We start from the raw sequence: 15,746 nt of genomic DNA, 5'->3' as shown, positions 1-15,746 counted from the left end.
GGGTTTGGACACCAGTTGAGGTCCAGCTGAGCTCTTGAGTGTTTCTCTGCCCTTGCTTTAGGGGAGCTGGCTTCTGAGAGTTGGGGTCTGGTAACTTTGGTCATCCTCACAGGTCTGGGCCAGGTCTCCCAGGGAAGGCCCCTGCGGTGCTTTTGCAGAACTGGTTTTCCCCAGTGGCCTAGTAACAGTTGACTCAGGGGCAGTTTACATTATGGATCCTTGTTCCCCAAGAACGCAGAATGTGTGAGTGGGTGTCCTGTAAACGTACGCTGGTTGAAGCTGCTAAGGTCTCGTTCTCACTGCAGACAGCTCAAGTGGCAGGGAAGGCGAGCAGGTGGCAAGGTGAGCGGGCCAGGCCTTGCGGCACCATTTCTTCAGAGAAGGAAGGCCCTTGGGCGGCGTGCCTGCCTCATGGCACATTTCCTTTCTCCAGCCCTGCATTGTTCCCACCGTGCTGCCCACTGTCCTGGGGTAACTTTTCTTCCCATTGCTCCACGCTCAGATCCTTTTTGCACTGATTACTTCCTGTGGTCCCCCAAAGTTGGGGGCACTTGCATCTCAGGAGCCTGAGCTGACCTGGCCACGAGGAGCCCTTTCGTCTGACCCACCTCCTCCCACAGGTTTGGAGAGGCTGCCTGGGGGTAAAGAGCGGGCCATGGGGGGCTTGGCGAGTCACCTCGAGGAGAGCCAGTGCTGCTCCCAAGTAATACCTTGGGATTTCTGAATTGGGGTCTTGACTACGTTTCCCAGGCTATCTTCCACACCCAGAAACGGCGAGAAAACCCCTTTGATACTTTCAGTTCTTAGTTGAGCGAACTACAGGTTTTACTCCTAACAGTTTTCAGGTCAGTATTCAGATGCATGTATTGTGTATGTTCAATGCTCCCATTGTTTCCCAGACCCTTCAGTCTTTGAGGGCTGAGGCCTCACTGCCCCCGAGCACCTGGCATGTTCCCCATCAGTCCTGGAAACTGGAATGTTGAGGTCCTTATGTGAGAAAGAAGAGGGCGGGGTTGGGGCAGGAGGGGAGCTGAGCTGCCAGCAGAAGGAGGGGTGACGAGAGTGGGAATGTCCTTTTGGGGACCAATCATCTTCCTCCCCTCCTGGAAAGCCATTGTGATGGACAAAGCTGGAATGTCCCCAGGCAGGCCTTTTGAGAGTCCCTGTGATGAAGCCTGAGGTGGCAGTGGTGGCCTGTGCTGGCCCCTACAGTAGTCCTTGTTCCGGTGCCAGTCTCCATATGCCTGGGAGCCATGCAGCATAATGCTGGAGCACTCCTCTCCCCACTCAGGTCCTCAAGGCCTCAGAGTGCCAGCCCCCCTGCCCTGTTTGAACATGCCCTCCCATCCTCGTGGGCTCGTGCTGACACATCCCCTCCCTGCCCATTTGTCACAGCCCTGCCTGACTAGTTTGGGACATCATGTCTTGCCTTCTGTTGTTTCCACCAAAATAAACTTCCAAAGAGATCTCTGCTCCTCGTCTTGGGTAAGTTCTCTCATGTGACAGTGTTCCTGAGGGCTGGCGACAGGTGCTCTTGCTTTGCAGGAGGCAGGCGGAGCCCACCCAAAACTAGGAAAAATGGGTTTGGACCTCCATGGTCCTGCTCTGCCCGGAGGCTACCTCACCTGACCCTCATAGGACCTGGGGCTAACCTGAGAAAACAGGCCCAAGAAGGAGGGGACCCCCCCCCCGCCCCCACGCAGAAACACAAGTTAGATGAGCATCTGAAAATCAATGTAATACACTCTATCCCCAGAATAAGGAACAAAACCATATGATTATCTCAATAGACTTGGAAAAGTTATTTGACAAAATTCAATATCCCTTCATGAAAAAACATCAAAAGCCTAAGAATAGAAGAGAACTTCCTTAACCTGATAAATGGCATCTGTGAAAAATCCATAATTAACATTATACTGAATGGTGAAAAACTACTACCGTTTTCCCTCTAAGATCAGGAAGAAGATAAGGAGTTCTGCTCTTGCCACTACTCAACATTGTACTGGAGGGTCTAGCCAGGGCAATTAGGCAAGAAAATGAAATAAAAGTTATGTGTTGGAAAGGAAGAAGTAAAATTGTCTGTGCAGATGACATGATCTTGTAAAGAGAAAATCCTAAGGAATCCACTAAAAATACTGTTATAACTAATAAATGAATTCAGTAAGGTTGCATGATAAAAAAATTGATATATAAAAATTGTATTTCTATACATTTGCAGTGGAACAAGGTAAAATGAAATTAATGAAACAATTTCATTTACAGTAGCATCAAAAATAATAAAATACTTATGAACTTAACAAAAGAATTGCAAAACTTATACTTTGAAAATCATAAAATGTTGTTGAAAGAAGGCAAAGAAGACCTAAATAAATAGAAAGACATCCCATGTTCATGGATTGGAAGACTTAACATTGTTAGGATGGCAGATTACATAATCCCTGTCAAAAATCTCAGGGGACTTCTTTGCAGAAATTTGGCAAGCTGATCCTAAAATTCATATGGAAATTCAAGGGATCCAGAATAGCCTAAACAATCCTGAAAAAGAAGAGCACCGTTGGAGGACTCATGCTTCCCAATTCCAAAACTTACTGCAAAGCTACAGTAATCAAGACAGTGTGGTACTGGCATAAAGATAAACACATAGATCAATAGAATAGGATTGAGAGTCCAGAAACAGTCACATTTATGGTCAACTGATTTTCAACAAGGGTAATGACAACTAAATGGAGGAAGAATCATCTTCAACAGAAGGTGCTGGGGCAATTGGATATTCACGTGTTTAGGACGAAGTTGGACTCCCACCTCACATCACATACAAAAATTAAAAATGGATCAAAGACTTACAAGAATTAAAACTAGAAAACTCTTAGAAGAAAACATAACCATAAATTTTTATGACCTTGGATTAAGCAATGGTTTCTTGGATATAACACCGAAAGCATAAGCAACAACAACAAAAAAGATAAATTGGATGTCATCAGAATTAAAAACTGTTGTGTTCAAAGGATATCATCAAGAAAAATTGAAAACGCAATCCACAGAATGAGAGAAAATGTTTGCAAATCACATATCTGATAAGGGACTTGTAGCTAGAATATATAAAGAATTCCTACAACTCCATAATAAAAAGACGAATGCCCCAATAGGAAAATGGGCAAATGACTTGAAGCGATGTTTGTCCAAAAAAGACATACAAGTGGCCAATAAGCACATGGAACGATGCTTGACATCATTAGTCATCAAGCAAATGAAAATCCAAACCCCAATGAGATACTATTTCACACTCACTAGGACAGCTATAATAAAAAAGACAGATCATAACAATGTTGGTGAGGATGTGGAGAAACTGAAACCCTTGTATGTTGCTGATGCAAATGTAAAATGGTGCAGCCACTTTGGAAAGTAGTGTGGCAGTTCCTAAAAAAAGTTAAACGTAGAGTTACACATGATCCAGAGTTACCATACAATGCCACTCCTAGGGATATACCCAAGAGAAATGAAAACATATGTCCACACAAAAACTTACATGAATGTGTATAGCAGCATTATTCATAATAGCCAGTAAGTGGAAACAACCCAAAAGTCCAGCAGTTGATGAATGGATAAATAAATGTGTTCCGTACAAAGGGATATTACTTGTAATGAAGAGGAATGAAGAACTGCCCCATGCTACAACATGGATGAACCTTGGGAATATTATGCTAAGTGAAAGAAGCCAGTCACGAAAAGGTCACATATTGTATGATTCCATTTATATAAAATGTCAGAATAGACAAATCCATAGAGACAATAAATAGAGGTTGCTTAGGGCTGGGGGTGGGTGGTGGAGCGAAAAATGAGGAGTGACTGCTAATGGGTGTGGGGTTTCTTTTTGGGGTGATGAAAATGTTCTAAAATTGTGTTGATGGTTGCACAACCCTGTGAATATACTAAAAACCGTTGAGCGATACACTTTAAATGGGTGAATTTTTTGTTATATGAGTCATATCTTAATAGAGATATGTTATATCACATATATATATGGTCGGCGTACAGCCCTGGCCTGACTTGAATGCTTCCTGTTTAACTGCACCTTCCGGCTTTGGTCTGGAGACAGTCGCTCTGTCCCTCCCTACCAGGCCCGGCTCAGTCCCAAGCTGCCCTCGGTCACCAACTCTTGCTACACTCCCCCATACACACTTGTGCTTTCCCTCCCCACAGCGCTCTGGACAATCCTGCCATGCTCCCCTGGGTGAGGGTCTGGGACTCCCAAACCCTTTCTCAGACTCCTCCATGCAGAGAGGGTTGGCAAAGCCATGCTTGAGGTGCATTCCTGACCTTGCATCCCCAGACGGGCCTGCGCAGCAGCCCCACTGTGAAGAGGTCATATGCCACTCTTCGATCCTGGGTCCTGAACCCAGCTCAGCTCCACTGGTGACTCCTGGAATAGGAGAGTCAGCCCACTGCCCTTGGCCTGCCCTTGGCCTTTTCCCCTTCCTGCCAGCTACCTGAAGTTGGATGAGTGGGTGGGAGTTACAGGAAGGAAAGGAAGGATGCCCCAAAGAACTAAATGGAGTGTTTGGGGGAGGAGAGTGTACAGGAGAAGGAACAGTGCCACAGACTGGTGGGGAAGCATGGAACGTCTTCTGGTTTGGCCCCCGCCCCTCACAAGCACAGAGACTCAGGAACTCGAGCACAGGCTTTATTCAGGAGTCAGGGGCTGCTTCCCTTCCCTGGCCCCTGCCTGCCCCACCCAGAGAACTCTGCTCGGGTGAGGCTAGTCCCCTTACACCGCCCCCCAAGTTACACAGGCAAGTAGGGGAGGAAGGCACTCAGGGAGAACCCCTACCCTGCACAGGCAGGCAGCCCTCGGCCAGGCAGGCAGGGCTCTCCCCAGAACCCCCACCCACCCGCCCCGGACTGAGAGAGGAGAGGCAGGAGGAGTCCAGGCCAGGTGTGCAGTCGTCGGGCAGCAACCTGAGCTCGCAGCCGGCCAGGCCTCATGCCCCAAGATGTCTGTGGGTGAGTCACATGCCCTGCAGCCTCCAGAGGGCCTTCAGCCAAGATGTGTCTTGTTTGGGGGGCTGGGGACAGGGTGAGAGAGATGGCAGGAGGACAGCTGACCTCTTCACCCTGGGAAAGCAGGAGGCACTCCTGGGAACAGCCCAGGACTCAGATGGCTCCAGGAAGAGGCCAGGGGACTGGAGGGGCCAAGGGGCTCCTGGGACATCCTGAGATCTTCTGTCCCTAGAAGAGCAGGCCATGGCCGCAGGACAACTGGAGAACGGGCACTTGAGGCCACAGGAACACCACTCAGAGCAATGTGCAGCTAGCTGAGGAGCGGACTCCCTGGAGGCAGAGGCACTCCTGGGGCACTGCCAGGGTGTGGCCCTGTAGAGGCCTCCTCAGGGCACAAGCACACTGGCCTCGAGTCCGGCCAGAAGGTGGGGTGAAGGGGGGCTGCTGGGCCACAGAGCAGGACCTGCCCAGTAAGCTGTGGCCTCTTACTCAGAGAAACACACTCCAGAGGGGGCGAGGCCAGGGTGCCCCCACCAGGCCTTGCCTTCGAGTGGTGACCCCTTCAGAAGATTCCAGCCAACACCAGGGGAGGCAGTAGTAGCAGTCCCAGGAGAGGGACCCAGACACGACCACCGCCCGAGTTCAGCCCTGACTTGATGCCAGGCTTTCCAGGGCCCTCTGCACCTGTGGGAAAGGAGAGGCTTTGCCTTAGCCTGGAGACAGCTCTGCCTGACCTCCCACCCACCCCACCAGGCATGCAGGTGGCAGCCCAGCAGCCAGGGAGGAAGCTCCTACTCAGAAGGTGCATGCCCCGCCATGCCCATACCATCTATGCCAGGGGCAGGGAGCTGACATTCTGGAGTCAGGAGGGAAGGTAGGGCAGACGCTACAGGCCTTACCTGGCAAGGACGACTGCAGGACCAGGGTACGCCCACCTGTGGCATTAGCGGTGGCAGAGGTATTGGGGGAGTTGGGCAGGGACTTGGAGGAGGTGTGCCCCATGTGGTCCAGTGTGGCCTGCAGCTCACCTGGCTCATCCTGGACTGGAATAACTGAGGCCGAGACCTCAGTGGAAGGAGGTAACTCGGCCTCAGCCTCGCCCTCCTCCGGGGAGTAGGGTAGTGGCTCCTGTGTCCCTGTTAGGGACACCTTAGGGTGCAGAGAACTCTCTGGGCTTCTGGAGGGCATTCTTGTCCTGCTGGCCTCTCTGTCTGCTGACTTGGGGGTGGGATCATGGGTTGATTTGGGGAAGGTGGCTGGCCCCTCATCCAAGGAGAGCTGGCTGTGAGTTGCCAAAACGGAAGGGACCTCAGTTGCCAGGGAAGATGGGGCCTCAGTTACCAGGTAAGGCAAATCCTCAGCCTCTTCAGGGCCTCTAATGGGTTCTGATAAGAGAGATAAGGCCTCTCATTAGTGCTGCAAGCAGGACCTCACATCCCTCAGCCCACAGGCATCAAGGTGAGGCCACCAAATGTCCTACGAAGACACACATACGCACACCTCTCCAGCGAATATGTCCCTCATTGCTAATAAATGTTATTTCTTGTGATTGACACAGTTACTCCTCCATCCAAGTCTTCCTCTCTCTGCACTCTCACCTCCACTTTTCGGGGATTTCTCCAGCTGGAGTCCCGTTCCTAACACGCCTACCGCGTGGCAGGCCCAGTGGTGCGAGTCCCTCTGGCAACGCCCACCAAGAGGCCCCTCCCACCCCAGGCCCTCTCCACCTGGCCACGCCCACCTCGCCCGCGCTCGGAAACTGCCGGACTCTGCTCTAGCTTTGGCTTGGAGGGTTGAAATCCGGTCACTTGGAATGACAGGGAGCCAAAGTGGCTGCGCAAGGAGGGCAGAGCGGGCTTGGCAACTCGGATGGGGTGGGGCCGTCGAGGGCTCCTGGAGGTCGCATCCCGCCGGGCCCCTCACTGCCCACGCACCGCTCGGGGAGCCAGGGGGACCCTAGACCATCAGGTCACCGTCCCTTCCCTCCCTTTCCTCTTTCTCCCCACCCCATCCCCGACTCACCACAGAGGGAGATCTCACAGTGGTAGCCAGAGGGACACTGGGAGCACGGAGTCCCCTCCTGGTAGGGCCTCTGCCTCTTCACGTTCCCCCTGCAGGAGCCGAGGAGGATGCTGGCGGGGAGGGGAGGTCCCTGCCAACTCCTGACGCTATTATCCCTTGTACACACCCCTAGTCCAGAAGCACCCCCGCGGCTTACTTGTTCCCGACTAATTTGCTGGGCCAATGAGAGCAGACTCCCATCCGTGCCCTCCTCACAGGTCCCGCAAGACTGTAGAGTGTAGGCCCTAGACTGCCGCGCCACCTCTTCCTTAGACTGTGTCCCACTCAGCCCTCCCCTGGGCTCGGCCCACCTCCTCCCCCCAGGGCTCCCTCGGGAGGCACTCACGGGGGCTCGTAGTTGCAAACCAGCAATTGGATGTTGGTCTCCTCAACTCCCTGGAGCTTCTCGCAGAAGTGGGAGCCACAGCCAATCCGCTCGGTCTTGGCCCAGACCACCTGAAGGAGGGCAAACCCAACAGTTTGGCCTGGGTAGGTCGGGCCCTGGCTCTCTACACCAGCTTCTATGGGTGGGAGAGGAGGAACCCTATGGCCTGTCAGATCCGAGTCTCTGAGGACACAGCTTCAGGACAAAACTCTGGACAGAGGGCCGTGGGGGGGCGGGGCAGGGGTGGTATTTGTCCTGAACATCCTCTCCCCTGCCAACCACACACACAGTTTCACCAGGCCTCTCTCCCTCTGAAAACCTTCCCTTTGGAAATACTGTCATAAATTGTTCTTGCCCGCTCTCCCTAAACGCACTTGCATTTTAAATAAGGGGTATATCCAAAGGAATAAATCTCAAACGGGAGAATCTTAGATATCAGCAATCAGCAACAACCAAAGTCCAAGGAATGGAAGGGGAGGAGCCGTTGTGGAAATGGAACTTTCCCCATATCACAAGTAAGCAGGGAGCTGCTTGGCGTCTCCCAGGCAGAAATGACCCCAGAGAGCGTGTGCACTCAGCCCTAGAGAAGGTTGGGGTGGAGGTGGGGCAGAGCTGCTCCTGCTGGGCACCGATAGCAATCCCTACAGAAGGATGTGTGGGTATGGGGGATGTGAGCTGTGACAGAAGACAGAAGGAAGGGGGCAGGGAGGGCTGCTGGACCCTCACAACTTCCTGATCTGGGTGGGTGATGTTGGGATTTCCTTCCTTAAAGATTAGCGCTAAAAATACCACCCAAAAGGGGCACTGGAAAATGGAATTAGTGGATATGGGTGGGAAGATGGTGAGCGTGTTTTCCTTTTTTAAAAAATTGTCATCTTATTGTTTGAAAAAAATAGGTATTGGGAGGAGAAAAGGAAGAATTCAGTAACACTGTTAACTCCCCTATGTGAGCACACACACGCCCCTACACTCTCATCTGCAAACTCAAACTTTCAAAATGCAGCAAGAACCCTGACACAAGCACAAAGTGCCTCAGAGGCAGGAAATGCTCTCACAGGCTCCTGAAACCTTCACTCCGTGACCATTTGCTCTTATCTTACACATAGTTTTTAAAAGCTAAAGAAAAATCAGACAAACAAAATTGTTGATTTGTCCTTTTGCTCCCTGGCAGACTAGAAGCAGCAACTTAGACATCGTGAGAAATGACAAAAGAGGGAGAGGGAAAGCAAAGAGAGAAGTCAGGGGGCATTCACGGCTGGGGGAACAGCCCTGCGTCTTAGGTCAGAGGACAGGACTGCTTAGAGCTGTCGGCTCGCCTAGTACACTAACTACTGTCCAGGAAACTAACTCAGATCCCTTGGCACCCCCGAGGTGGAGAGGGGCCCCTAGGTTTTCAAAAGCCTGTGCTTTCTAAAGAATCAACCGAAAACGGGTCAGACAGTTTGAGCAGCAGACTCTGTCGGGGGCCTGGACTCCACATGAATGGCTGTGGAAGGACAACTTTTATGAGGGATCTAAGGGGGCTTAGCGTGTGGACTAAGGGACTCCCGGCCGCGGAGGGAGAGGTGGTCCCGCCCCCCGGCCCGCCTCGCACCTGCGTGTAGTGCCCGCACATCTGGCCCGGGTCGCAGGTGCCAGCGCTGAGGTTGTAGTGGTCGTGCTCTTGGTACCACTGCTCCACGGCCAGCGGCACGTCCATGGCCTCGTCCGTGATGGCGAACAGGTTCTCGCCGCGCCGCCCACGCTCCTTGTTGTGGCCCCAAATGCACTGCTGCGCGTAGGCCTTGGCGAAGGCGGCCAGCTCCTCGTCCCACCTCTGCGGGGCAGGTCAGGGAGGGAGGTGAGGACGCTTAGGGCTCGGTGGAGGCAGGAGTGGGGGGTGGGAGAAAAGAAGGTTGAGGGTGTCCTGGGGACCTCTGGAGGCCAGAGACCCTCCCCTCCTTAGCAGAGTGACTCTTGGCTGTGATCTGGAAGAAGTCTCTGCTCCTGGTGGGCTCCTGTGGGGAGGTGGGAGGGTGCCACCCCAGGCGGTGAAATTAGCAAGGTCAGGACCGTTCACCAGCTTTGCAACTTTGGACAGATTGCCTAGCCTTTCTGAACTTTCACAGGACTTTGGGAAAAACAAAGGAGATGATGTTTGTGACAATGCTATTAGTAATTAATATTAATATCCTTCTATGTGAAAGGTGGGTGGCAGCGATGCCCCTCCTACCTCCCAGGGCTGCCTGAACCGCTGTGAAGCCCCCAGGATGTCCAGCAATGTTCAAGGGCTGGGGTGTTTATTCAGCTGTCCTCCTCCCTGGCCCACCCATCGTAAATCTGACTTGAGTGGCCAGCACTCCCCTCTCAGCTCCCACTCTCCTCTTGGGACAGCCCACTCTCCATGGGTTTACCAGCTCCAGGCTTCCCTCTCCAGTGCTGTTCCCAAGTGCTCTCGACTCTTGTCAACTGATAATCCTTTTCCCCAAGAAAATTGTCTCTGTGTGACCCTGATCGAGAGGCCTATTTTCAGAGCCTTGGTGGCCAAAAGAGGTGTCAGATCCCAAAGGTAGTCGTCTCCAGTTGGGGACCCCAGGTGAAACAGTGGGAGGGGGCATTTTAGGTTAGGGGGCCTCTGAGGTTCTGTGTCCCTGGCTGGGAGGACAGGCCCAGTGTGGGTGGGAGGATGGATTAACAAGGCATCTGACCAAGAGATTGGGGAGGGAGGCCTGGATCCCATTAAGTTTTGTCCTTGGCCTCTCCTGGAAAAGGGTGGCCTGGCGGCAACTCTTGCTCCACCCTCCGGAGGCCCAGCCAGCTGCGGGAGCCAGACACCCCATAAGGCGCCAAGAGCTTGGGTGACCCTGAGGGGAGGGGGCTGTGTGGCCACACCCACTCCCCCCCATCCAGGGTTCTCAGGAGCAGTTGCCTGGGGTGCGGATGGGAGCACTGGGCTAGGACAGCCCCACTGCCGTGACTTCAGGTGAATTCCTCTCCCTCTCTGGGCATTTTGTCCCTAGTCACTGGTCCTTGAAGTTCTCTCAGACTCTGGCAGCAGTGGAAGATAGGGAGTGGGAAAGGGGCAGGGTGCTAGGGACCAGGATCAGGGTGTCTGGAATGACCTGCAGGGCTCCAGACCAGACTGTAAGCTCCTTCGGGACAGGGCGCTGACGTATCCCAGTGTCTGGCTCGGTGCTGGCACATGGCAGATGCTCAAGAGCTGTTTGTCAGCTGTTGACAACTGAGACAAGGCCCTGCTTACCACGGTCTCCCCTACAGAGCCCATTATCATTTCCATTCTGACTACGTGCCCAGAGTCCCACCATTAGAGAGTCATTCCTTTGGGTCTTAAGGCTTCTCAGTTGTCTGGAGACCCTGTGGAGTTTAAAGAGTCATGGTACCCACCCACATTGGCCACATAATCACCATCTGAAAGCAAATCCACTCATTCATTCATTCACTCACTCGTTCATTCATTCAACACCTGCGCACCGTGCCAGCCCTGGGGCAACAGCAAAGACCAAGAAGCCCAAGGTTACATTGTCATAAACCATTAATTGGGCCACAATGTGGTGACTGACAGATATGCCATAGGTAGTATAGAGGCACCAGAGAGGGCCATTTAGCCCAACCTGAGGTGGAGAAGGAGGCACTAAGCTGAGCGTTAAAAGGCAAGGTTTGGCCAGGTGGACAGGGGAAAGCGTCCTGAGCAGAAGGCACAACGTGAGCAAAGGTGTGGAGGGGAGAGACAGTGTTATGGCTGGGGGAGAGACTCCTCCTTCAGGTTACTTCAGTAGGAGGAGTCGGCAGGCCAGGGGCTGGAGAGGTGGGCAGGGACCAGACACAGAGAGCCTCCTCAGGTGCTGGGGCTTCACACTGAGGCGGTAGGGAGCCAGTGGGAGCCACTGAAGGGTTTTGAGCGGGGTCAGCCTGGTGTGTTGGATCATTCATTCTGGTGGCAGAGGCGAGAGGCTGGGGAAGCAGGTAGAGGCTGTTCTAGTTCTCGGGAGAAGAAAAGAAAGATCGAACCAGGGTTGTGCCAAAGGGATGGGAGGAGGTAGGATTCAAGGGAAAGTGAACTTTCTGGGAGGTAACGATGGTGATGGTTAGATGTGGAGGCTGAGGGAGGGAGAAGAGTCGTGATAACCCCCTCCTGCCTCACCCTGGATCCATACCTCCTTTTATTAATTGAACGCTCATTGAGCACTTACTATGCGCCAGGCACTGTTCACATATTCACTCATTTAATCCTTACAACCACCCTACAAGGGAGTTGTTATGTTGTTATCATCCCCGATTGACACATGAAGAAGCTGAGGCACAGAGAGATTAAATACCTTGGCCAAGGTGGTCCAGCTCATAAATGGCAAAGTCAAGATTTGAACCCAGGCCATCTGGCTCCAGAGTCTCTGCTTCCCTCCCTGCTGAGGTTGAGCCTGAGTCTCATCCCAGATTTATCCTGGTGTCCCAGTCCAGCCTTATCTCCACCCCCTCCTCCGATCACTTACCACCAGGCATCAGCCTGTGCCCTCAATACCCTAACTGCTTCCCAGAATGTCGCCCCACCCCCCAGGTCCACTTCTGTCTGCAAAGCAGCTCCCAGCCTGTGTAGCCCCAGCCTCAGCCAGCAAGACTGTAAGACTGATGTAGGGCACCAGGGATCCACAGATGGGGAAACTGAGGCTCAACAACGAGTTTCGGGCCTCTATCAGGGAGCTGTTGGCAGAGCTGGTCCAGCCTCCGGGGCTACTGACACATTGCCGGCAGCTCCTTGTTGCGGAGGCTGACAGGGCTGTGAATGGCGATGCTGTGTGTGTTGGTAGAGACCTTCCTAGATCTTTCTCACTTCTCATCCTGTCTGATGCTCAGGGCAGGGATTGCCAGCCTCATGTGATTGATCAGGAAATGGAGGCCTTTGAAGGTAAAGGGGCCCACCCAGAGTCCCTTTGCCAGATTGGAGCCCCAGGCTCACTGCTGAGTTCTCCAGATGCGACCTTGCTCTCGGGCGCCAGCTCTGGGCCCCTGGACACTGCCCATCACACTCCAGGGCACCTGAGGACGGCTGGAGGGGATGGGCCAGGCCAGCCCTGAGGGAGGGCAGGAAGGGGGTGAATTTCTGACTTTTTCTCTTTCACTCCTGAGCATAAACATCCTGCCCCTACCCCTGCCATCAAATCACTCTCCTCTGACAAAAGTAACCACTGCCTGTGTGTCATCTGGCTTCTGTTGTCTGTAGGCATGTCCGTGGACATTTGCTACATCTGCATGTGTGCCCCACCAGTGTGCAATAGTATTTTTTACGTGTTTTTAGGCTTCATGTAAATATATTCGACTGTATATATATTTTTTGAGATTTCATTTTCCTCCCCCACCCAATGCTATATCTGTGAGATTCAGTCCATGTTGATATATATGTGTCTCTAATGATGACCCCATTTTACAGATGAGAAACTGAGGGTCATTACCAGGTTAAGGGATTAGCCCCAAATCACAGGTCTTGTAGGGGCTGAGACAGAATTTGGACTGTGTGATGCAGACCCCTCTCTGCTGCTCGTTCCTGTTCTCACCCATCTCCCGGGACAGCCCTCCTACCCCAGGGGCCGGGACCCATGCTGCTGGCCCTGTTTCCTCTTCTCATCTCCTTGGAAGACATCTGAAAGGCCAATTTCACCAAGGTTAGGAACTTCCCACGTTCCCCCTCCCAGGGGCACGTGCATTTTCAAAAGTGCTGGGAAGGGGCCATTGGAGTAGGAAGCTGGGATTTCCAGGCCTGGCTCCACCTCCTGTGTGACCTGTAAGCCCCTGAGGGACCAGCAAGTCTCTCTGAGCCTCAGTTTCCTCATCTCTATAATGGGGCTGTTTATGGGGACCTGTGAATTATATAATGCTAGAGAGATGAGTCTCTGAGATAGCTTCAGCTTGGTGGCGGAAGGCATTGGTGGGGGCCCCTGCCCAGCATCCCTTCAATTCTGGCAGGCAAGCGTCCCTGGCTACACTCACCATTTGCAGCATGTCGGCAGCCGGTGGAGACACCTGGGCACGGTAGAGGTTGTGCAGCTTCACCATCACGTGTTTCTCATCATCACTGAGGGCTCCAGCGGGGCCTGTGATGGCCACCAGCAGTAGCAGCAGCGGCAGCAGGAGCGCCAAGAGACTGTGAGAGCTGTGCATGGTGGCCAGAACTCTCTGCCTCTCCCATTCAGGGGTCTGGCAGCTGGATTTAAAGTCCTTCCCACACAAGCACCACCCTGGCTGGGGTGGGTGGGAGAGGCTGTGTCTGGAGGCCTGGCCCAGCTCACACAATGTCTCGGGGAGGGCTGAGTCCACTCCCAGCATTTATCTCCCCTCGGAGTCCTTGGCAAAAGCTCCCTTTCTCTCGGTAACAGGGGCTCAGGCCAAGAGCTGTGTGAGTTTCGCAGTCCCTCCCCAGTTGTGGACAAGTTCTCCAAGGTCAAAATCACAGTAACCTCTGCAGATCTATGACTGGTAGCACCCAGGTCACACCCACTGGGTGCTGAGGACAAGCAATAGGAAGGAAACCAAACGGACCCTACCCAGAGAGGATTGGGCAAGAGGAGGAAACTACAGGAGGCTTGTGGAAGGACAGAGGAAGACAGGATGTATTTGGTAAATGTTGGGCCAACCTAAGTCCAATTCCTGGTTCTGCTCCTTCGCTAGGCTGTGTTTTTGGCAGTTCTCTCAGCTGAATCAGTGACAGTAAAAGTACCTACCTCATAGGGCTGGAAGGAGGATTAAATAAGGTCAAATGCATGTGAAGAACCCAGTACAGTATCTGGCACATAGTAGGCCCTCAGTAACAGCAGACAACGGCCACCCACATGGCGTGGCCTTGGCCAGTTCCCAGCCTGATGGGGAGGCAGGACTTCTGTGAATGGGGGGAGGGATCCAGTGTTTCCCACTCTAGCCGTATCCAGAAATAGGGCTTTTCACTTTTTGCTTCCCTATGCCCTTTGAATACATGTGAATGCATGTGCTTGAGGTGCCCATTTGGAAGTGGGATGCTGGGACCCCTCCTGTTCTGAATATGTAGGAAGTTAGAATGTGGTTTTGAAATCAAGGGAGAGCAGAAAAGCAGAGGGGTGAGTGAGCTGGTGCTGCTAGCAGGAGTTCTGAGGGAGGGCATTGGAAGAGAAATAGGCCCAGTGGCCAAGCGCTTGCATTGTAATGACCACCCAGGGGCCAGGACCAAGGTCTTGGTCTTCACGAAGCAGGAGGCTGGAACAAGTACTCTTGAGTTTAGCTGGGATCCTTGAGGTCCCCATTCTCAGTGAATTTAGACCTAGAAAAAGCCTACTCACTGGCTTTGGAAGATGGCAAGTAAACTGTCCCTGCTTAGGCCCTGGGTACAAAAACAAAAGCAAAAGTGAAAACAACTTGGATTCTACCCAAAAAACCCCAAAAACCATTAGAACTAATTAAAAAATTCAGCAAAGTTGCAGGATACAAAATCAACACACAAAACCAAGCTGTGTTTCCATACACTAACAATGGACAATCCAAAAAGGAAATTAAGAAAGTTCAATTTACAATAGCAATAAAAAGCGTATATTACTTAGAAGGTAACTCAACCAAAGAGGCAAAAGACTTATACACTGAAAACTACAAAAGGTTGCTGAAAGAAATTAAAGAAGGGCTGGCCCCGTGGCTGAGTGGTTAAGTTCGCGTGCTCCGCTGCAGGCGGCCCAGTGTTTCGTTGGTTCGAGTCCTGGGCGTGGACATGGCACTGCTCATCAAACCACGCTGAGGCAGCGTCCCACATGCCACAACTAGAAGCACCCACAATGAAGAATACACAACTATGTCCTGGGGGGCTTTGGGGAGAAAAAGGAAAAAGATAAAATCTTTAAAAAAAAAAAAAAAGAAATTAAAGAAGACACAAATAAATGGAAAGACATCCCATGTTCATAGATTAGAAGTCTTAATACTACCCAAAGCAATTTACGGATTCAATGCAATGCCTATCAAAATCTGAATGATAATTTTTTGCAGAAATAAAAAAATCCATCCCCAGAAATTATATGGAATCTCAAGGGACCCCAAATAGCCAAAACAATCTTGAAAAACAAAGTTGGAGGTCTCATACTTAAAGTATCAAGACTTACTACAAAGCTACAGTAATCAAAACAGTGTGGTATTGGCATAAAGACAGACCTATAGACCAATGGAATAGACTAGAGAGCCCAGAAATAAACCCTCGTGCATATGATCAAATGACTTTTGACAAGGGTGCCAAGACTATTTAGTGGAGAAAGGACAGTCTTCTTAACAAATTGTGTTGGGAAAACCGGATATGCACATGCAA

At 52.0% G+C, this 15,746-nt stretch overlaps 1 protein-coding gene across 3 annotated transcripts; it reads right to left on the bottom strand.

The window, feature by feature from the left end:
- Positions 1-4,667: 4,667 nt before the first annotated feature.
- PI16 (peptidase inhibitor 16) lies at positions 4,668-13,852 on the bottom strand. Of its 3 annotated transcripts, none has more exons than XM_008528767.2 (7): positions 13,424-13,852; positions 9,039-9,260; positions 7,406-7,515; positions 7,021-7,109; positions 5,898-6,383; positions 5,543-5,682; positions 4,668-5,112 (listed from the first exon to the last, which is right to left on the bottom strand). In XM_008528767.2, the coding sequence occupies exons 1-6, from the start codon at positions 13,757-13,759 to the stop codon at positions 5,561-5,563; spliced, it is 1,365 nt and encodes a 454-aa protein (XP_008526989.1). In that variant the 5' UTR covers positions 13,760-13,852; the 3' UTR covers positions 4,668-5,112; positions 5,543-5,560. The 3 variants fall into 3 exon arrangements, with proteins under 3 accessions (XP_008526989.1, XP_008526991.1, XP_008526988.1); XM_008528769.2 differs by having other exon boundaries at positions 4,668-5,063; XM_008528766.2 differs by having other exon boundaries at positions 4,668-5,682.
- Between the last annotated feature and the right edge of the window lie 1,894 nt (positions 13,853-15,746).

This window comes from Equus przewalskii, chromosome 19, assembly GCF_037783145.1.
Source record: "Equus przewalskii isolate Varuska chromosome 19, EquPr2, whole genome shotgun sequence".
Classification (NCBI taxonomy): domain Eukaryota; kingdom Metazoa; phylum Chordata; class Mammalia; order Perissodactyla; family Equidae; genus Equus; species Equus przewalskii.
The sequence above is the reverse complement of the archived record's forward strand: the minus strand, read 5'-3'. Positions and strand labels throughout refer to the sequence as shown.

Excerpts from the sequence above, each read along its gene's own strand:
- PI16 (XM_008528766.2), bottom strand. The coding sequence starts at position 13,759 with ATGCTGGGAGTGGACTCAGCCCTCCCCGAGACATTGTGTGAGCTGGGC. Across the intron at positions 7,516-9,038 it reads TGTGCGGGCACTACACGCAG|GTGGTCTGGGCCAAGACCGA; the intron begins GTGCGAGGCGGG and ends GCCCTCCTTCAG. Across the intron at positions 5,683-5,897 it reads CCTGCAGTCGTCCTTGCCAG|GTGCAGAGGGCCCTGGAAAG; the intron begins GTAAGGCCTGTA and ends CCTTTCCCACAG.